Raw genomic sequence first — 18671 nt, forward strand, 5'->3', positions numbered from 1 at the left:
ATGAAATTAACAGAAGTTTTGTTACAATAATAGAAAGAGAATAGACCAGAAAGAGTTAGAATCCAGGGTCAGGGGCACAGTGCAGAGTACAGTTGAGACTAAGGCAATAAAATTAAAAAGCTGAGGAAAGCCAGAAGTGGTGAGGTGCAGTAAGCACAAGCACTTGGGAGGTAGAGGCAGGAGGATCTGAAATTGTAGGCCAGCCTAGGTTACATAATGAGACTCTATCTTTAAAAAAACAGAAAAAAAATGGTTAAAGGGAGGAATGAGATATGCGTGATATCGGGAACTTTGTTTCTGTAAGAACATATATTAGTTTTAAAAAGTGTTTAAGCACCTAATATAATTAATGTTGTTTAAGGAAAGAGATATAGCATATTATATAACTCACATGTAAATAGTCAATAAAATACTAATAGGTTGGTAACTTGGTACTCCTGAAGATAATGGTAAAATATAAAATTGTCATGTATAAGATTTTTTTTGGTGTGGCATTTTTTTTTTAATTTTCATTTTTTTTTAAACTTAGCTTTTCCCATTTTACATGCCAAATGTATTTCCTACTCCCTCCCCTCCTCCTGCTCCCTCTACTTTACCCCCTTCCACCCCCCTATTCCAACCCCCATTTACTCCTCAGAAAGGGTAAGGCTTCCCTTAGAGAGTCAACAAAGTCTAGCACATTGCTTTGAGGCAGGACCAAGGCCCTCCCCACTATATCTAGATTGAGCAAGGTATCCCTCCAGAGAGAATGCAAGCAGTAGGGATAAATCCTGGTCTCACTGTCAGTGGCCCCACAGTCTGCCCTAGCCATACAATTTTATCCACATTCAGTGTGCCTCGTTTGGTTCCGTGCTGGTTCCCTGCTGTCAGGCCAGAGCCAATGAGTTCCCATTAGCTCAGGTAAGCTGTTTCAGAGGGAGTCACCATCATGGTCTTGATCTCTTTGCTCATATTCTCATTCCTCCCTCTTTTCGACTGTACTTTGGGAGCTCAGCCCAATGTTCCACTGTAGTTCTCTGCATCTGCTTCCATCAGTTGCTGGATGTAGGTTCTGTGATGACATTTAAGATAGTCATCAGTCTGACTACAGGGCAAGGCCCATTCAGGCACCCTCTCCATAACTGTTCAGGGTCTTAGCTAGGGTCATCCTTGTGGATTCCTGGGAATTTCTCTAGTGTTAGGTGAAATTGAATCACAGCACCAGTGAAATTACCTGGCGTGAGTGAGAAGGAAGCACGAAGCACGCAACAAACCCGCTTAGAAGTTTATTTGAGGAGACATGCACAGGCCTCGTGAAGTTGGTGTGCAGAAAGAGAGGGCTGAAGATGGTGCATCCAGCTTTTAAAGGCCACCTAGTGCATGTGCACAGAGGAATGATGTAGCTATGTCATATGCATATGGTGGAGCTCACGCATGTGCTCAAGGGCTTACGTAGCTGTGTCATACGTAGATGATGCAACTCTGCCATAAGTAGGTCACACAGGGCCTTCTGTGGTCCCTGGGCAGCTATGTATTTTGCCCGAGCACTTGTTCTCACATGTGTAGCCCTGGAACCCAGAAGTGTCAACCATGCTGTGTAGCTAGAATCATAACACTAGGTATCTTGCTAGGCCCATAATGGCTCCCTCTATCAAGATATCTCTTTCCTTGTTCTCCATCTCTGTCCTCCCCCCTTCTCGACCAATCAATTCCCTCTAGTTCTCCTCCCCCATCTCCTCCCCTCTTCCTCCCCACCTTTTGTTTTCCCCCCACCCCCATGCTCCCAATTTTCTCGAGATCTTGTCCATTTTCCCTTCCCAGGGGGTTTTATGTATGTTTCTCTTAAGGTTCTCCTTGTTACTTAGTTTCTCTGGGGTCGAGGACTATCAGCTCCTTATCCTTTGCTTTACAGCTAGTATTCACCTATGAGTGGGTACATACCATGCTCATCTTTCTGGGTCTGGGTTACCTTACTCAGGATGGTTTTTCTAGTTTCATCCATTTGCATGTAAATTTTCAAGATGCCATTGTTTTTTTACCGCTGAGTAGTACTCCATTGTGTAAATGTACCACATTTTATCCATTCTCCAGTTGAGCAACATCTAGATTGTTTCCAGGTTCTGGATATTACAAATAATGCTGCTATGAACATAGTTTCACAAATGTCCTTGATTAATGTCTACAGTGGAATTTTTTCCTTGAATATATTATTTAAAAATACAAATGTAATAGGCAGGCATGGTGATGCCTACCTGTTAATACCATCACTTTGAAGGTGGGGCAGAAAGACTTTGAGTTTCAGGCTATCCTGGGCTCCGTAGTGATATACTTACTCAAAAAACCTAAATTAAACAAATAAATATATGCAATTAATGGGGAAATGGTTAAAAGTTAATGCTTGTAGAAGTGCATTTTGGGAGTGGAGTAGAGTAAGACAGAGAACAGATAGGGCAGGTTAGACATCATGTCTTGTAGGACTAGTGCCTCTTCAAAAGTGTGAAGTGGATCTGGTGGCATAAGTCTATATTCCCAGCTACCAGGGAGGGTAAAAGAAGAATCACAAGTTCAAGGTCAGTGTAGGCAGCTTATGTCTCAAAATAAGATGTAAAAGTGCTGGGCATATTGCTCCGTGGTTATGTATTTGCCTGTTTTATACAACATTCTGTCTTCAGTCCCCCAAAGAACCTATCTTTTTTTTTTTAAGAAGGGCAAATAAACAACCTGTAAGAAACAGAAGGGACTGGACAACCAAGAGTTTGTGGTGGTGTTGGTTTTAGTCATTGATTGGTGGGTCAGACTAAATTGCTGTCAAAGTCAAAGAACAAAAAACTTGTTTTTCATAGCGCAAAGGCATTGATTGAAGGACATAGGAGTAAAGAATAAAATATACAGAATAGATATATTATCTGCTTTGGTGAAGTACAGAATGTGAAAAGATGACTTCAAGTAAATTGTGAAGATATATTAAATGCTTACAGAGAGTACTCGATAAAGCAAAAAGTTATTTTTTATTTCTTCTAAATAGCTAGCTCTTCTAAAATCGTCTATTTTCTTGATGTAAGTTATACAGACTCTTCTGAATTGTGCCAGCAGGAAAGATGTGAACCAGCAGTAGAGCATTGCTTCTCTTCTTTAAGAGAACTGCCTGCTCGGGGATTCCTTTCCACCAAACCCATGGCATAAAAGATCACACTTGTTTGTTTCTTTTGAGACCTTTATACAAAGGTCTAGACTTTACAATATGATGATATCTGGTGAAAACAGAAAGCATACTCTTTCCCAGTTTCTGCATTCATTTGACTGTTCTAGGAAGTTCGGTTCTCTAGTTCCCTTTCTAGGTTCACGCTTTTGTTGATGAAGCTCAGTCACAGGGGTAATGCTATCTATCGTCTTTAAATTTGGTCATGGAATGTGTTACCGTGCTCCACTCGGGGAATGAGGCTCTGTTTGAGCTTGGTTAGTAACGTTTATTTCTTTGGCAGAGAAGCTGATTGTCCAGGGGCATCTAACCAAAGTGGCAGAAGAATCAAAGCTTTCAAAGGTTTTGTTTCTGTTTCTCTATGATCTGACAGGTTACTTTGGATAATGCAAGTTAGTTTACATTGTCAAGGTTGCTGTATTTTAGCAATGAGTTTATTTCTTATAGTGCATGAAATGTCAATCAAAGTAACAGTATCAGATATTATAAAATATTTTGATGTCTATTTTAAGAAAACTAGGAAAGTTTTTTAATGTTGGCATTTGTGTGTGGCTTTTAAAGTTAATGCTTGCTGGTAGATTTTGCTTTCACCTTTCTGTCTCATTCTACATTGTTTTCAGTTTTCATCTCAAAATTTCAGTCAATACAGCTGCAAAAGCTTTTATGAGTGAAAAATACTTAAAATTTTATTTGAAAATATTGTATCTTTAATGTTTCTTATAATATTCAGTATTTCTCTATTTTGTTCTCAACTCTATTAAAACAAAGTGATGACTTTTGTCAGTGTAAAATTGTGTTATATTTGATAATTAACAGTCCAGTAATTCCTCCAAAGTAGTTTTTTTTTTTATTTCTTTCTTTTTTAATTTTATTACAGTTGTTGAACTCAAGGAAGAAAGCTCAGGTTTTCAAAGGCATCATGACGCTATTTTTAAGTATAGGAAAAAGTATTTCCATAAACCTGGTGGGTGTGCCTTTTGCTTGTTAGAGTGGAGCTTTCCTCAGACTTTGCTAGCATAAAATTTAAAAATGAGCTTCACAACAAAAGTCAGCTCAACAACAAAAGCTCAAAGTTCAGCATTTAAGTCTAGTATATTTGGTATTGTCAGGGTAACTGATTGCTTGTTTTTTAAAAGTGTTCTTAAGCAGATTGTATTTTTCGAACGTCTGGTAGTGTACATTCTGAGTTTTGTGCACAGTGGATGCCATATTAGGAGAAAGAATGCATAGACTATGCCATGCTAATATTGTTCTGGGCCAAAAGGCATTAGGTTTCAGAATAGTGAAACTATTTTTAGTACAGATGCAATTATTTCATCTTATTAAAGTGCTATGAGAACAGGTTTTAAAATAGCCTTTACTTCACCATCTAAGTGGCCTATTCTAATCGTTTGATTGAGTAACCGACACTTCACCCTGGAAGCAAAGCAGAGGGCGAATGGTGACCTGGTGCTTCCTTAGGAAAAGTGCCTTGCTGCCTTAGAACTTCTGTGCATGCCGGAATAGAATATATTTGCTTGAATCAGGTGAAGTTTTAGAGAAAGGGTGTGATGGCAACATTACTGATTTTAAAAATGATGGGTTTTTAAAATGCATATAGAAGGTTTTGAAGAACCTGTTTTGATTTCACATTTCTACTTTTGGGGTCTTGGTTTTGTTTTTGTTTTTTTTTTGAGAAAAGCTCTCACTGTGCTAGCTTTGCTTAACTCTGAGTTTCTGTCCTCAGAATCCCAAGTGCTGAGATTACAAATGGGAATGAACACATTTGACTGGATTTTTATCTTATGGAACAAGCTGGACAAGTGTTCACGGTTCTTTGTTTCAGGTGATATTTATTCTAAACCTATTATGTCAAATAATTCCATGAAAGTGAATTTAATTCATTTTTCCAGGAATGATATGTAAGTTTTACTTTTTATTAATCAACTTTTGTTAATACTTTTCATGTTTGCCAGAATCCTGAGCCCAAGATGGATGGCCATAATAGCTATATTTTTAAACGTTTCAATCGGCTATAAAATATTTCCCTTAAATTTGACTAACTTATTTGTCTTTAAAATGCATTTTACTGATTTTTTGCTGGTGGAACTTTGTTTTTTCCCCCCCAATGAAAATGACAGTGCTAAGGCTAACTTGTCAGCTGTTACCCGTCTTACTTATTCCTCTGAAGACTTCACTTAACATGGCCATATAATCATGTCGTGTGTGCTTTTCTGATTTAGGACTAGTCAAGTTACTGTCATTACATATCATAGTAGCTTAGAGTAAAAGGAATATAAGTAGATATTCTACTAACTGGAATCCTCAGGCAGCTCACTTTAGATCTGTTATGTTTTGTTTTGTTTTGTTTTGGTTTTTCAAGACAGGGTTTCTCTGTGTTACAGACTTAGCTGGAACTAGCTCTTGTAGACCAGGTTGGCCTTTGAACTCACAGAGAATTCCACCTGCCTCTGCCTCCTGAGTGCTGGGATTAAAGGCATGCACCACCACTGCCTGGCTTCTCACTTTAGATCTTTAAACCACTGTTATTGAGTGTGTTAGGCGGTTTTTGAGACAGGCTTCTTACTGTGTGTCATTGACTGGACTCAAAGCCACAACCCCCTCAGTGAGGGATTAATGTGCCCCAGCATGCCTAGGTTTACTTTCCTTCATTGTACAAATGAAATTTATCTTACAGGATATTGTGATATCCTTAAAATGCATTTATGTATTTGTAGGTGTGAGGTGCACACTTGCCATTTATGGCATGCCTAAATATATATATCATGAAAAACAGCCTATGTAAATTGGTTCTCTCCTACCCTGTGGGTTCTGGGAATTGAGCTAAGATTGTCAGGTTTAGATACAAGTGCCTTCTTCTGCTGAGCCATCTTCCTGGCCCTTTTGTGGGAATTTATTGATATAAATTTATTTTTATTATTATTGATATAAATATAAGCCTCCTGCTTATAAAGCAGGAAGCACTGTCCCTCACATTGAACAAAGGTTAATACAACTAGATTTGGTACTCTAATCCCAGCATTCAGTGTCCAAGGCAGGAGGATTGCCATGAATCTGAGGCTATTCTGAGCTACGTAGCAAGTTCCAGGTCAGTTTAAGATACAGAGTGAGGCCTTGTCTAAAACAAAAACAATAAAAGTGAAATCTTTGTCCTTCTTGATCTTCAACTTTACCTTCTTTCCCAGAAATGGGTCCAGTGGTATACACAGAAATGACCTAAATGTTTTCAAAGGGGGCTGGAGAGTTGACTCAACAGATAAGAGTACTTGCTCTGCTCTTTCAAAGTTCAGTTCCCAGGACCCGCATCACATCTATGATTCCATCCCCAAGGACTCAGACACCTCTGGCTTCTTCCAGTTGAATGCACATATCCACAGGCAAACATAAACATCTACGATTAATTGTAAACAGTATCTTTTAAAGATTGATTTGTGTTCTTAGATATGTATATATATGTATGTCTCTGTTGGTATATACAGCTAAGTGCAGGTTCCCTCAGATCCAGAAGAGTGTGTTAGATCCTCTGGAGCTAGAGTTCCAGGTGCCTGTGCACTGCCCCAAGGCAGATTCTGAGCACTGAGCCCGGGCCTCACTGGAAGAGCAGTGCTCAGTCTCCGCTGTTGAGTCCCCGCTCTAGCTCTAGTAACAACTTTTCTCATAATACAGACTTCGATGCTGGCTGCATGACCAGAAATAGATGTTCTGTCATTTGTTTTGTTCTGTCTGCTGTTTTTTATTCTTGAATAGATTTAGTGAAGTTAATAAATATCTTCATGCACCCATGTCTAGCAATAAGCATTGATTATATCTTTGTTATATATGCTACTAGAGCTTGAAAATACACGTTGTAACAAAACACTTCATAGCTTGCTAGGTCTGGGCTGTAATCTCAGCACTTACTAGCTGAGGCAAAAGAGATCCATGAGTAAGAGGTAAGCACAGGCTACACATGAATCCCTGTCTTAGGAAAGAGAAAAAAGGGTAAGGGGAGAAGTAAATGAACGGAAATCTCTAATAATATTTAACTAAATATGTAAATATTTTAAATCTCTCTCTGTGTATGTGTGTGTGAATTTTACTTACTGTGCTTTACTTTTTAGTTAGTAATATTAAGTATTTTCAATACACATTTTATCTTCCCATAACGATAGTACTATAGTGAGCATTCTTATGTAATACCTGACATAATCCATTATTTCCTTAGGAAAGTAAAAGTGAGTTTACACCTTTATTTATTAGATTTATTAATTTTTGTATATATGAATATTACTCTGCATGCATGTATGTGAACCATACATGTGTCTGGTGCCCACAGAGGCCACAAGGGGTGTTGGATCCACAGAACCTGGAATTATAGTCGGGTTGTGAGCCACTCTAATGGTGCTGGAATGTAGAAGGAGTTGCGGGCAGGCCTGCTTTTCTTCCCGCCCGGCTGCCGCATGGCTAGCTTTACACCCGAAATAATTACACGGAGGAAACTGTATTCTTTTAAACTCTGCCTGGTCCATTAGTTTCAGCTTATTATTGGCTAATTCTCACCATCTGCTTTAACCCATATTTAGTAATCTGTGTAGCACCACGAGGTTGTGGCTTACCAGGAAGATCCTAACCTGCATCAATCTTGGAGAGGAGAGTCATGGCAATCTGCCTGAGGCATCTGCCCTGACTCTGCTTTCTTTCTCCCAGAATTCTGTTCTGTCTACTCCGCCCTACCTAATTTTCTGTCCTATTAAAGGGCCAAGGCAGTTTCTTTATAACCAATGAAAGTAACACATAGACAGATGACCCTCCTCCATCACTGAACCAAAGCAGGATTCCCTACCAAGAGTAGGAAATGCTCTAAACTGCTGAGCAATCACTTTAATTCATGGTTTTGCATATTTTTAAATTTTGATGTATATTGTTACTAATGGTACAGTGAGATATATGCCATGATTATTTATGATCATGAAGATAGTAATCTAACTTAATGAATATGATATCTTATTAGAGAAACAGCATCTATATATTCCCAGAAAGTGGAGTATGAATCAATGCGGGGGAGGGGGGCAATGGGCACAAACAGAGAGAAGATATAATAAAAAAGTAACCTACTAGAGAAACAATTGTTTTCTTAAAGTAGTGAGATAAAAGCCTATACCTTACAGCATGGGCCAAGATAGGGAAAATGACTGTTGAGGTTAGGGAAATGTCGATTCAAGCAAAGAACTGTAGACTGGAATGAGCTGTTATACAAAGCCCTATAAAGACGCCTACATAACTGAACTCCTGTGGGAATCAATGCGGGGATGACAGAGGGCTAAACTTGCAGTATGAAACTTCGCTGATTCCTAGAAGTGATGGTATAGAGTTTTGTCCGGGGAATGACCTTCTATGAAATCCCTGTCCTAAAGAATGCCGTAGAATGTATAGATATGCTATTAGAATGATTGGGACGAAGTCCACTCACATCTTCAATAAACTGTTGACTATGACTGGACACTGAGAGCAATGGCCTAGAATGACTTGGGTCAGATGTGGCAGACTAACTCTTGAAAACACCACCGGAACATTGAAACAGGCGCCCCTTCTTGTGGTAGTTCCCATTCATTGTGTTTGCTTTAGAAATGGGCTCCTCATGTTAAGGGGAACTTTTATAATTGTGAGTTTGGGGTGATTTTTGTGGCTCTGCACTGTTAAGCTTCCAGTCTTTTCCTTCAGTCTTCTTCATACAATGTCCTCATTGCCCTGGGAATTTTGCTGCGTTTGTCGTGCTTGCTAGATTACTGTAGCAAAAGCTTGCTGCACTTTTGTTCCCAGCTGATAAGTAGGACAGACTAAATAAGAGCCCCAGCCCTCGCGTAGCAGGCAGGAGCCACAACACGATCTGCTGGCACTCTGAGAAATCAGCCAGCATTGCGTTTTGGGTGGTGGTGAAGAACAAGGAGACTCAGTGATCTCAACTGATTTTTAGCACTCTTTTGCATAGATTCTGAGCATTCATACTGAAAGCAGCTTTCCTGATAGAAGTGTTGAATTATAATAACATTTTGACTTTTGTGCTTTCCTAATAGAAAACCAGGCAAGAGCCAAGGAGTCTGACTTATCGGACACCCTGAGTCCGAGCAAGGAGAAGAGCAGTGAGGACACTACAGGTGAGTGGGCCGTCCCCCCCCGCGCCGGCACTGGCATAGAAACTTCAGTTTGTTTTTAATAAAAAAGCATTGTCTTTACTTATCAGATCCTCTATAAAATCCTGGATATTTGTTAAAACTAGTTTCAACTATCCAAGCATAAAAGATGTATACTTGTATTTATTATGATAATAATAATTTTCTGACAGGATTTAAAAATTCTATAATTCTCTTTCTCCCCATTATAGACGCCCAGATGGATGAGCAAGACCTAAATGAACCCCTTGCTAAAGTGTCTCTTTTAAAAGGTACTTTACTATGTTTTCACAACATTTTAAACCAGGATTTTAGACTCAACCTTTTGCCACAAATTCTATTTTATATAGTTGTGAAGCTTTTCATTTTAGTTTACTGATTTAAAACTGTCTAAAGTAGGAGGAATTAAAATTTAAAGTGTCCAGTGCTCGATGCTTGCTAAAAAATACATATACACATTTTAAATTGCAGGATAAGACACAGCAGTGAGTGGTTGAGTTTGAAATGCAGTTGTGTTTGTGTTTTCCCTTGTGTTTCTAATAGAAACATATTCACATTTTTCACATAATTAGGATAAGGTAAATCTCTTAGCTGGCTAGAAGGAATTATATATCCTTTCTGCTGTCAAATTGTAGTAGATTTCCTTAAATTTCAAACTTTGCTGGTCTTCCTCATTTCCTGGTAATATCTAGTTCTTAAGACTCTTTGAGAAATTTGGAGGTAAGACTTTTTCTTTGCAGTTTTGCAATTTCCTGTCTCTCTTCTCCTCCACCTCCTCCCATGCTCCACCCATTCCCTCTCATTCATGTCATCTTTTCCTTTACTTATTGCTGTTACGGTGTGCATGTATGAATACATGAGTGCGACCTGCATAGTCTGTGTCGTGTAGCCCTGTATGCGTGTGGTTTCAGGGCTGAAGATTGGTGATTGGGTGACCAGTTAGGCCTCATCCTCAGGGAGGAGAGTCTCCCTTTCTCACTGGGCTGAGATGCTGTGGTGAACCTTGCTAACGTGTCCCACCCCAAAAAGGAAGGATGTTTATTTCTTGGTAGTTAGTCTTAGAATACAGTGGCTAGAAAATATCAATTATTTACTAAGTATTTAAAAATAAAGTGTCTTTGGGGAGACATATTGATAAACCTATCATCCTGAGCGTGTACTGTTTTCTTGCTCACTTTCCACAGAGTTTTCAGTCCAGTGGCTGCATGTGTGGGCAGTGGGTGAACCAGCATGAGTCAGGAAGCTCTGGGAGCAGAGGCAGCAGTAGCCTGAGAAGGTTTTTGCGGACACGTGCCTATTGTTCTAGTGGGAACATGAAGGGGACCTCAGCCCAGGCTCTGGATTTTGAGATAGGAGGGAAGGAGGCTTAGTTTACCTTACATGACCCCTGTTGTTTGGTACTTGTGTAACCATGGCAAGAGAGGGGAATCCGAGTGACTCAGATTCTCCCCTGTGTTCTTTCAATCTGGGCATCCTTACTTTCTTCTTCTCCTTCTCCATGGAAATCACATGGCCCCTGGAACCAGTTTTGACTGAATTCCATAAATCCAGGGAAGTTCCTAAGGATTGCTAACCCAGGCAGCCAGTGTGTCCTTCAGTCTGGCTGAGTTCCCTTTGCTTACTTACCTGTGCAGCTCCTAGGCGACTCTTGGGTGAGAAGGCAATGATTGTTTTCATGTCATAGTAACTAAAATGAATGAATGTTTGCACAGTTATAAATCTTACAGAAATACTAAATATTATATAAGAGGTTATGATACTGGAAAAAGGAATGAGGTCATTCAGCAGCTCAAGGCCCCTGGGTTTTACAAGATTCTCAGCATGCAAAACAAATAAAACAAGTAATAAACAAGTTGGCCCTCGGAAAGGGAGCTCTGTTAAACAAACAGGCAAAGAGCTGGTACTGGGCAGAGGTGAACAGAACCTCAGTGCTTTATGGGAACATAAAAAAATAAGGAAGGAAATTTAAGTAATAAACACTCACAAAGGTTGTAGTTTATATGGTCTTTTATGCTCATAAAGCCCTTAAATCTTTTTGGTCAACTAAATCTGGATTTTTAAGTAGCATTATGATTGTGTTAATTATATTCAACTGTTATTAATGTTTTTTATTTATTTTAATTTATTTCTAATTAAGTGTATGTATAGATAGAGGAAGGCCCCCAACATTGACCTCTGGTCTCTATATTCACAAGTACACATACATGTGTGCATACATGTATCCAAACATGTATATACGTGTATGAACACATATACACATACACCATACACATTCTCATGCACGAACATGTACATATATGCACACATGCACTCACACACACATACTAGTTCTCTGTCTCTCTCTCTCCCTTCATCCCCTCTTCCTCCCTTCCTCCTTCCTTACATTTCTGCATGATTGCCAACTTTTGTTAATGAATAGTATTTTAACAATAGCTGTTCAAAGATTTTGAAGCTGCTTGTAATATCAAGATTTGGGCAGGCATGAGGATAAGGAACTCAAGGCCATCTTCAACGTGTGTCGCAAATTTAAAGGCCCATCTGCCTCTCGATAAAACAGAAAGATTTTACAACTTGATTTTTTTAAGTTATTTTTAGATTTATTTTTAATTAAATATGTGTAAGGATAAGTGAACTTTAGTGCAGGGACCTGTGGAGGCTAGAACAGGTTATCTGATTCCTTAGAATCGGAGGATTACAACCACAGGAGGTTGTAAGCTGCCTGTTGTAGGTGCTTGGAGCCGAACTTTGGTCCACACTCTGCATGCTGAGCCATCTCTCTAGTGCCCTACAACTTGATTTTTGTTTGTTTGTTGTTTTGGTTTGTTTTGTTTTTTGAGACAGGGTTTCTCTGTGTAGCTTTGGAGTCTGACCTGTCTCTGTAGACCAGGCCGGCCTCGAACTCACAGAGATCCGCCCGCCTCTAACCTCCCAAGTGCTAGATTAAAGGCGTGTGCCACCACCACCCAGCATCTCATTTTTTTAAGAGCAAAACGTTAACAGACTAGAGCAATGACCCAGTGGTTAAGAGCACTTGTTGTGCTGGAGGACTCAAGTTTTGCTCCCAGCACCCACATAGTGGTTTACAACTCTTCATAACTAGTTTGAGGGGATACAGTACCCTTCTGAGTCCTCTGGGCACCAGGTGTGAATGTGGTGTGAATGGACACATGGAGGAGAAGCACTCGTGCACATAGAACAGAAATCTTTAAAAAGGGAGAATAGAGTTGAGTCATCACGTGCTTAACTAGGAGCAGGAGGGTTTATCAAATTGACAAGAAATCATCACCATTACTTCAAATGGTGAGTATTTATTTTTCCTTTGTAAGAGTTTTATATATTCCTAAAGTGACTTATTCCCTGTAACTTACTAGAATCATTTAAATTGTGCTTTATTATGTGTGGGTATGGTTTTGTAATCTGTATAATTAGGTGCAGTAGCTGTCAGAATTTTCTGTCATGGTATGGGGGTACTGAGAGTTTTCTCAAGCTTGCCGTACCCGCAGCTTCTGAATGCTGGGATTATAGGGGTGCACTACCACACACAACTTGAAATTCGCTCTTAAAGGACGAGGAGCGTAAATTATCAGACTCAGTCTATAAAAGAAAAGATTAAATAAGTTAGGCTGTAGAAGGCTTGCATTTACCCTTTTCTTAGCATTTTTCAACTAATGCTCATCACCAGACCTTTCCCTAGGTTGTGAAGCAGATTGATTAAAAAACTCCTTTTTTTAGAAAAAAAGTAGGGCACAGTGAGAGTGGGCTTAAACACGACAAACTAAACTAATAAAACACTTTTTCCAGCAGACCTTGTGAAAAACAGATGCTCAGTCAACCTCAACACAAAAAGATTCTCATTAATCTTTGATACAAAGCGGCTCCTGTTGTTTAGCAGGAGATTTGCACACTGACTGTGTGAATCAGTGTGAATGTGGTCATTTGTGTATTGTAAAGATTTAGTCAGTAGTGGTAGTACTATTTCTGTGACCACAGACTCTGAAGTGTGTTTTGTGTGATTTGATACGTGCCATCTTGTATTTTAGCTGCTGTCACCTTTCAGCCCACTCTAGTTTAATTCAGCAGAGATGAGCCGCAGAGTGACTAGACGGGAAGGTTAGGAAAGTGCATCCTTGAGATGTAGCTGGAGTAAACTGATATGGTTAAAGTCGCTGAGGCGTTAGCCCCTTAATATTCAGCAAGTATGTTTATCTGCTGTGATGTGAAATTGGGTACAAATTAGATGCAATGGAGCATCCATCCAGTTTAGTTTTTATTGTGTTTTGGGGGTTGACAGGTTCTGTTTTTTAATTTTAAAAATTAAACTAACTACTTGTTCCTCCTCGTTACCATCCCCCTCCTTCCCAACTCCTACTATGCCACCTTCAAATGGCTTCTTTCTTTCTTTACATACACAGAGACACACATACAATACACACACACACACACACATTTTTGTTTTGTATTCTACAAGTAACATTGCTATAATATTTTTAAACTTTTTTTTTGTTTTTTTTGCTGGTACACCTTTAATCCTAGCATTCAGGAGGCAGAGACAGGTAGATCTGATGCCAGCCTAGTTGCATACTGAGATTCGACTAGACAAGGATACAGAGTGAGGCTCTATTTCAAAACAAATACAAACACACACAACACACAAAACACACCTACACCAAAAAACAAGCAAACCTAAAAATCCAGAAGTTGTTTTTTGTTGTTGTTGTTGTTTGTGTTTGTTTGTTTGTTTTTATTTAGTTTATTTGTTTGTTGGGGATGAAATGGGGAGAGACGTGCATGTGGATTACAGGACAACTCTTAGGGAGTCTGTCCCTCCCGCTATTCCAGGTTGAACACCGATTCTTTTTGTGTGTTGTTTGTTTGTTGTTTGTTTTGTTTTTTGTTTTTCAAGACAGTTTCTCTGTGGCTTTGGAGCCTGTCCTGGAACTAGCTCTTGTAGACCAGGCTGGCCTCGAACTCACAGAGATCCGTCTGCCTCTGCCTCCCGAGTGCTGGGATTAAGGCGTGCACCACCACCGCCCAGCTTCTTTTCCATTTTTATTTAAGTTCCAAGTAAAGTTTTTTTGTCTTAATTGTTAAATTTCAAGATTGATGGTGAAGGATCTGGAAAGACGGTTCCCATGGTAAATTAGGAACTTGCTGCCAAGGCTGATGACCTGAGTTCAATCCCTGGGACCCCCATGGAGCAGAAGAGCTTACTTCCTTATGTTGTCTTCTGACCTCTACATATGTGCTGCAGCGTGCATGTCACACACACACACACACACACACACACACACACAGATAGGAACAACAATAGTAATAGTAAATGTAATTTGAAAATTGATGGAAAAGAATGTTATGCCTATCTCACCAAATTTCAAGTTTTACAGGAGCTGTATGTCAGTACAATATATGTTAATTTCTGTATTTTATAGTACTGGTATCCATGTTAACTCTATGTTGTTAAAGGTAAAAATAACTAATAAGCTTACTCTAATTTGCTTCTAAGTTTTATTTAACTCAGTTGTGTCTTGTGATTAGCTGTGTGTGTCTAAACATGAAAAAGAATGCCAGACTTTAACTATAGAAATTATACTGCAGTACTAACACTTGTCTTTAAAATAAACATGTTTTTGTCAGATGACTTGCAGGGTGCACAGTCAGAAACTGAGGCCAAACAGGAAATTCAGCATCTTCGAAAAGAATTGCTCGAAGCCCAGGAGCTAGCTAGAGCAAGTAAACAAAAATGCTTTGAACTTCAAGGTGAGATCAAGATCTCTGCAACTCTGTGGGGCCTATGAAAGCAGCGAGTGTGATTTGAAGTCACAAAACTCAGAACCCAGAGGGCGCTGCAGGGGTCTCCAGAACCAGGGGCTTTGCTAGGCTTGTTCTCGGACATCCACTCAACCTTCTAAGCTTCTATTTCAGATGGTAGAATGAGAGCTGGGGCAGTGGTAGTGCATGCCTTAAATCTCAGCTGCCTGGAGGCAGGTGGAGCTCTGAGTGTTTGAGGCCAACCAACCTGGTCTAGAGTGAATTCCAGGACAGCCAGGGCTACACAGAGAAACCCTATCTCGATACTCCACCCCACCCCACCACCCCTCATCCCCCACCCCCTCACCAAACAAAACAAAACAAAAAAAAGAACACTTTACCAACAAAAGGACTCCTCCATTATTAATTACATGGTAATTTTAGGCTGAATGTCCCTTATCATAACATTCCAGATTTCAGACTTTTTTTTTTTTTTTTTTGGATGTGAGGTGCCCAATCAATCAGTGCAGCACAAGACACGGGGGAGAGGGGCTATAAATTGAGCCATACCTAATAGTAGTGCTCACTTTGGGGCAGGGCGTGAGGTAGTGGGCAAGGTTTGAGGTGTAGAATCTCCGAGCTGAGCACAAGCTTAATGCCAGCCTGGTAGATAGACTCCCTCAAAAACGAAATATAAAAGAAAAAAAAGAAGAAGAAAGAAATAGAATCTTCTCATCTTGGTCATATCTCTGCCTTGTGGCTGATGTATCTGGTAATCATTGGCCAGTGGGGACCACACTGTTTCTCTGGAGCTTATGCTTCCTTAGCCTTCTGAGTATTTGCCCTTGGCAATGAAAATCTCGGAGAGCCTAAGATCTCATGGATTCTTGTGACATCCTTAGGTTTCATAGATGCTTTCCTGAGCAGAGGAACAACTGAAATGCCAAGAAGCCGGAATCTTCTGAGACTGTTTCCTTTCCTTACTCATTATTGTCTTGTGTTCCTAAAATCTTGATGACTAATACTGATAATACTTATCACCTAACTCTTGTGTGTTTCAGTAAACTATAAAATGAAAACTTTCAGAAATTTCTAGCTGTGCACTTGTGAATGCTTTTCATTAACTTACAATATTAGATGCTCTTTTTTTGTTTTTTGTTTTTGCTTTTTAGCTCTTTTGGAAGAAGAACGTAAAGCCTATCGAAATCAAGTTGAGGAATCTGCCAAACAAATACAGGTTCTCCAAGGTATGAGGTATCCCGAGACTGTTAGAGGCGGCTATGGTTATTCTAGGGGCTCAGTGGTTGAAAAAGAATGAAAGTCAGATTGCAGAGGTTCCTCAGTTGTCATGGCTCTGCTTGTTTCCTAGAAACCGTCATACTGGGCTTCTGGACAATTTTCCTTTAAAGGAGATAAAAGGAAGGGATTGTCCCAGGAACCCAATGTTTATACTCTGAAGTCATAAAGGCGGGGGTGATGCTAGCTGTGGTGGTGCATGCCTATGATATTGGCACTCAAGAGATGAGGGCAGCAAGGTCATGAGTTCAAGACCCACCTCAACTACATAATGAATTTGAGGTTTGCCTTAGCTAAATAAAACTTTGTCTCACTCCCTCACCCAAAATATTTTCATCAGCAAGAAGATAGAAAAATATATATTACATACAAACATACATATACATCCCTTTCTACTTAATGTTGTTTTTCTAACTGTATGAAGGTACTGGAAAAACAAAGAGAATAAATACCAAAATATTAACATAAGTCTCATCCTCTTCTCTGTGGGGAAAATAAAAATTTACTTTAGCTTTCGGCTTTCCCCATTTGCATCTGTGTTTTGGCATTTTCTGTGTCTAACATAAATTGCTTGTGTGATTTCATCAAACAGCTCTGACAGGTTGCATACTAGCTGTGTCCTGTAATGTGTTGTAGTTTTTGTTCTTAATTCTGTGACCTAAGGAAAGATAGATAATACAGATAATATACTTTTACAGTCCAGCTACAGAGGTTGCATGTGGATATGGAGAATCTCCAAGAGGAAAAGGACACTGAAATCTCCAGCACAAGAGATAAATTGCTTAATGCCCAAGATGAGATTTTGCTCCTTCATCAAGCAGCAGCAAAGGCTGCTTCTGAGCGGGACACTGACTTTGCTTCCTTACAAGAAGAGCTTAAGAAGGTGAGAGCGGAACTTGAGAGCTGGAGGAAAACAGCGTCAGAATATGAACTAGAAATCACCAGTTTACAGAACAGTTTCCAGCTTAGATGTCAGCAGTGTGAAGACCAGCAGAGAGAGGAAGCAACAAGGTTGCAAGGTGAGTGAGTGCTTAGGCATAAAGCTCCTAACTCTTGCTTTCAAGGAATAGGAGGGGTGGCCCTTAGTCCATGTTGTCCCAGCCCACAACTGCTAGCTCCTAACTCATGGTAGCAGTGATTTCTCTTTGCTAGAAGTTAACTGTGTAAGCTGGGTGGGTGTCTGAGCTAGGGCTGTAGGTACATTGGGCAGGTCTACAGGTTCTGTGATCAGTGTATTTTTACAGGCACATACTATTAATTCTTTATAATGCTGTTGAGGAGTATATGTCATAATAATGGTATACACCCATAATCCCAGAAACTAGGAAGTAGAGACCAGAGGATTGTGAGTTTAAAGCCTGCCTGGGTTATATCCTGAAAGTGTATGTCAAAAACAGGCAAACATTAGCATTGTCTTAAAACAGTGAAGCAGGCAGGCATAGTGGAACACTTAATGCTCAGGAGGCAGAGTCAAGTGGTGCGGCTGTGAGTTAACAAACAAACGAACAAACACAGTGAAGTAGGAAAAGAAACACCTGTTTTTTAAGGTGACGGCATCTCTTTGAGCTATAGAAGCAAAGTGATAGGGATCAAAGACTGCTCTTAAGAGGGGGAGTTTGTTCTCTGAAGTGTTACTCTGTCTCCTTTGAATACAGTGTATTTTGGTTTCTATATTAACAAATACGTTTTGTGGCTCTTTTAGGTGAACTAGAGAAGTTGAAAAAGGAATGGAATGTACTGGAAACTGAATGCCATTCTCTAAAAAAGGAAAATGTTTTGTTGTCATCAGAACTGCAGCGGCAAGAAAAAGAATTGCACAAGTATGTAAGAATTTCCCTTTAACTTAAAAATATTTGTTTTTAATTTCTATGAAAATTAAATTTTGATACTTAGATATTTTGGAGTCAAATGTTCAGCCAAACTGGTTATTTGGCAAATTAAGCATAGTAAGTATTACATCGTTTCCTTTCATTTTACCACCGTTTCCTGTAAGCATGCTCCTTTTGGAACACCCTCGGATTCAGATCCAGTTAGAGGCCCTACTGTACCATTCCCCACAAGCACAGATCCAAACCAGAAGTTTCCCAGTTAACAAAATGACAGTACATTTCACATATAAAATGACTGTTCGTTCACTCCACTGATCTTTAGTGAGAGCAGTGATCTATAACAAAGAATTTACCTCAAGAGGGATAAATTTAGCTTCTAAATCACACAGGCTGTGACCTTGAATGTAGCAGACTTCTAGAGGACTTGAGGCCATGGGTTCTACTCCTAGCTTAAGGAAGATGATAGAGAGA

General features: G+C 39.6%; 1 protein-coding gene across 13 annotated transcripts in view; it reads left to right on the forward strand.

The window, feature by feature from the left end:
• Window positions 1–18671, forward strand: part of LOC119827279 (sarcolemma associated protein) — a 134406-nt gene that overhangs the window by 103492 nt on the left and 12243 nt on the right. For all 13 annotated transcript variants that reach the window (XM_038348785.1, XM_038348784.1, XM_038348793.1 and 10 more), the window contains 7 exons: window positions 3462–3519; window positions 9230–9312; window positions 9540–9599; window positions 14962–15084; window positions 16248–16322; window positions 17070–17390; window positions 18074–18191. In XM_038348785.1, the coding sequence (XP_038204713.1) occupies window positions 3462–3519; window positions 9230–9312; window positions 9540–9599; window positions 14962–15084; window positions 16248–16322; window positions 17070–17390; window positions 18074–18191 (838 nt within the window). The remainder of the gene's footprint in view (window positions 1–3461; window positions 3520–9229; window positions 9313–9539; window positions 9600–14961; window positions 15085–16247; window positions 16323–17069; window positions 17391–18073; window positions 18192–18671) is intronic.

Source organism: Arvicola amphibius, chromosome 12, assembly GCF_903992535.2.
Source record: "Arvicola amphibius chromosome 12, mArvAmp1.2, whole genome shotgun sequence".
In the NCBI taxonomy this organism is placed as follows: Eukaryota; Metazoa; Chordata; class Mammalia; order Rodentia; family Cricetidae; genus Arvicola; species Arvicola amphibius.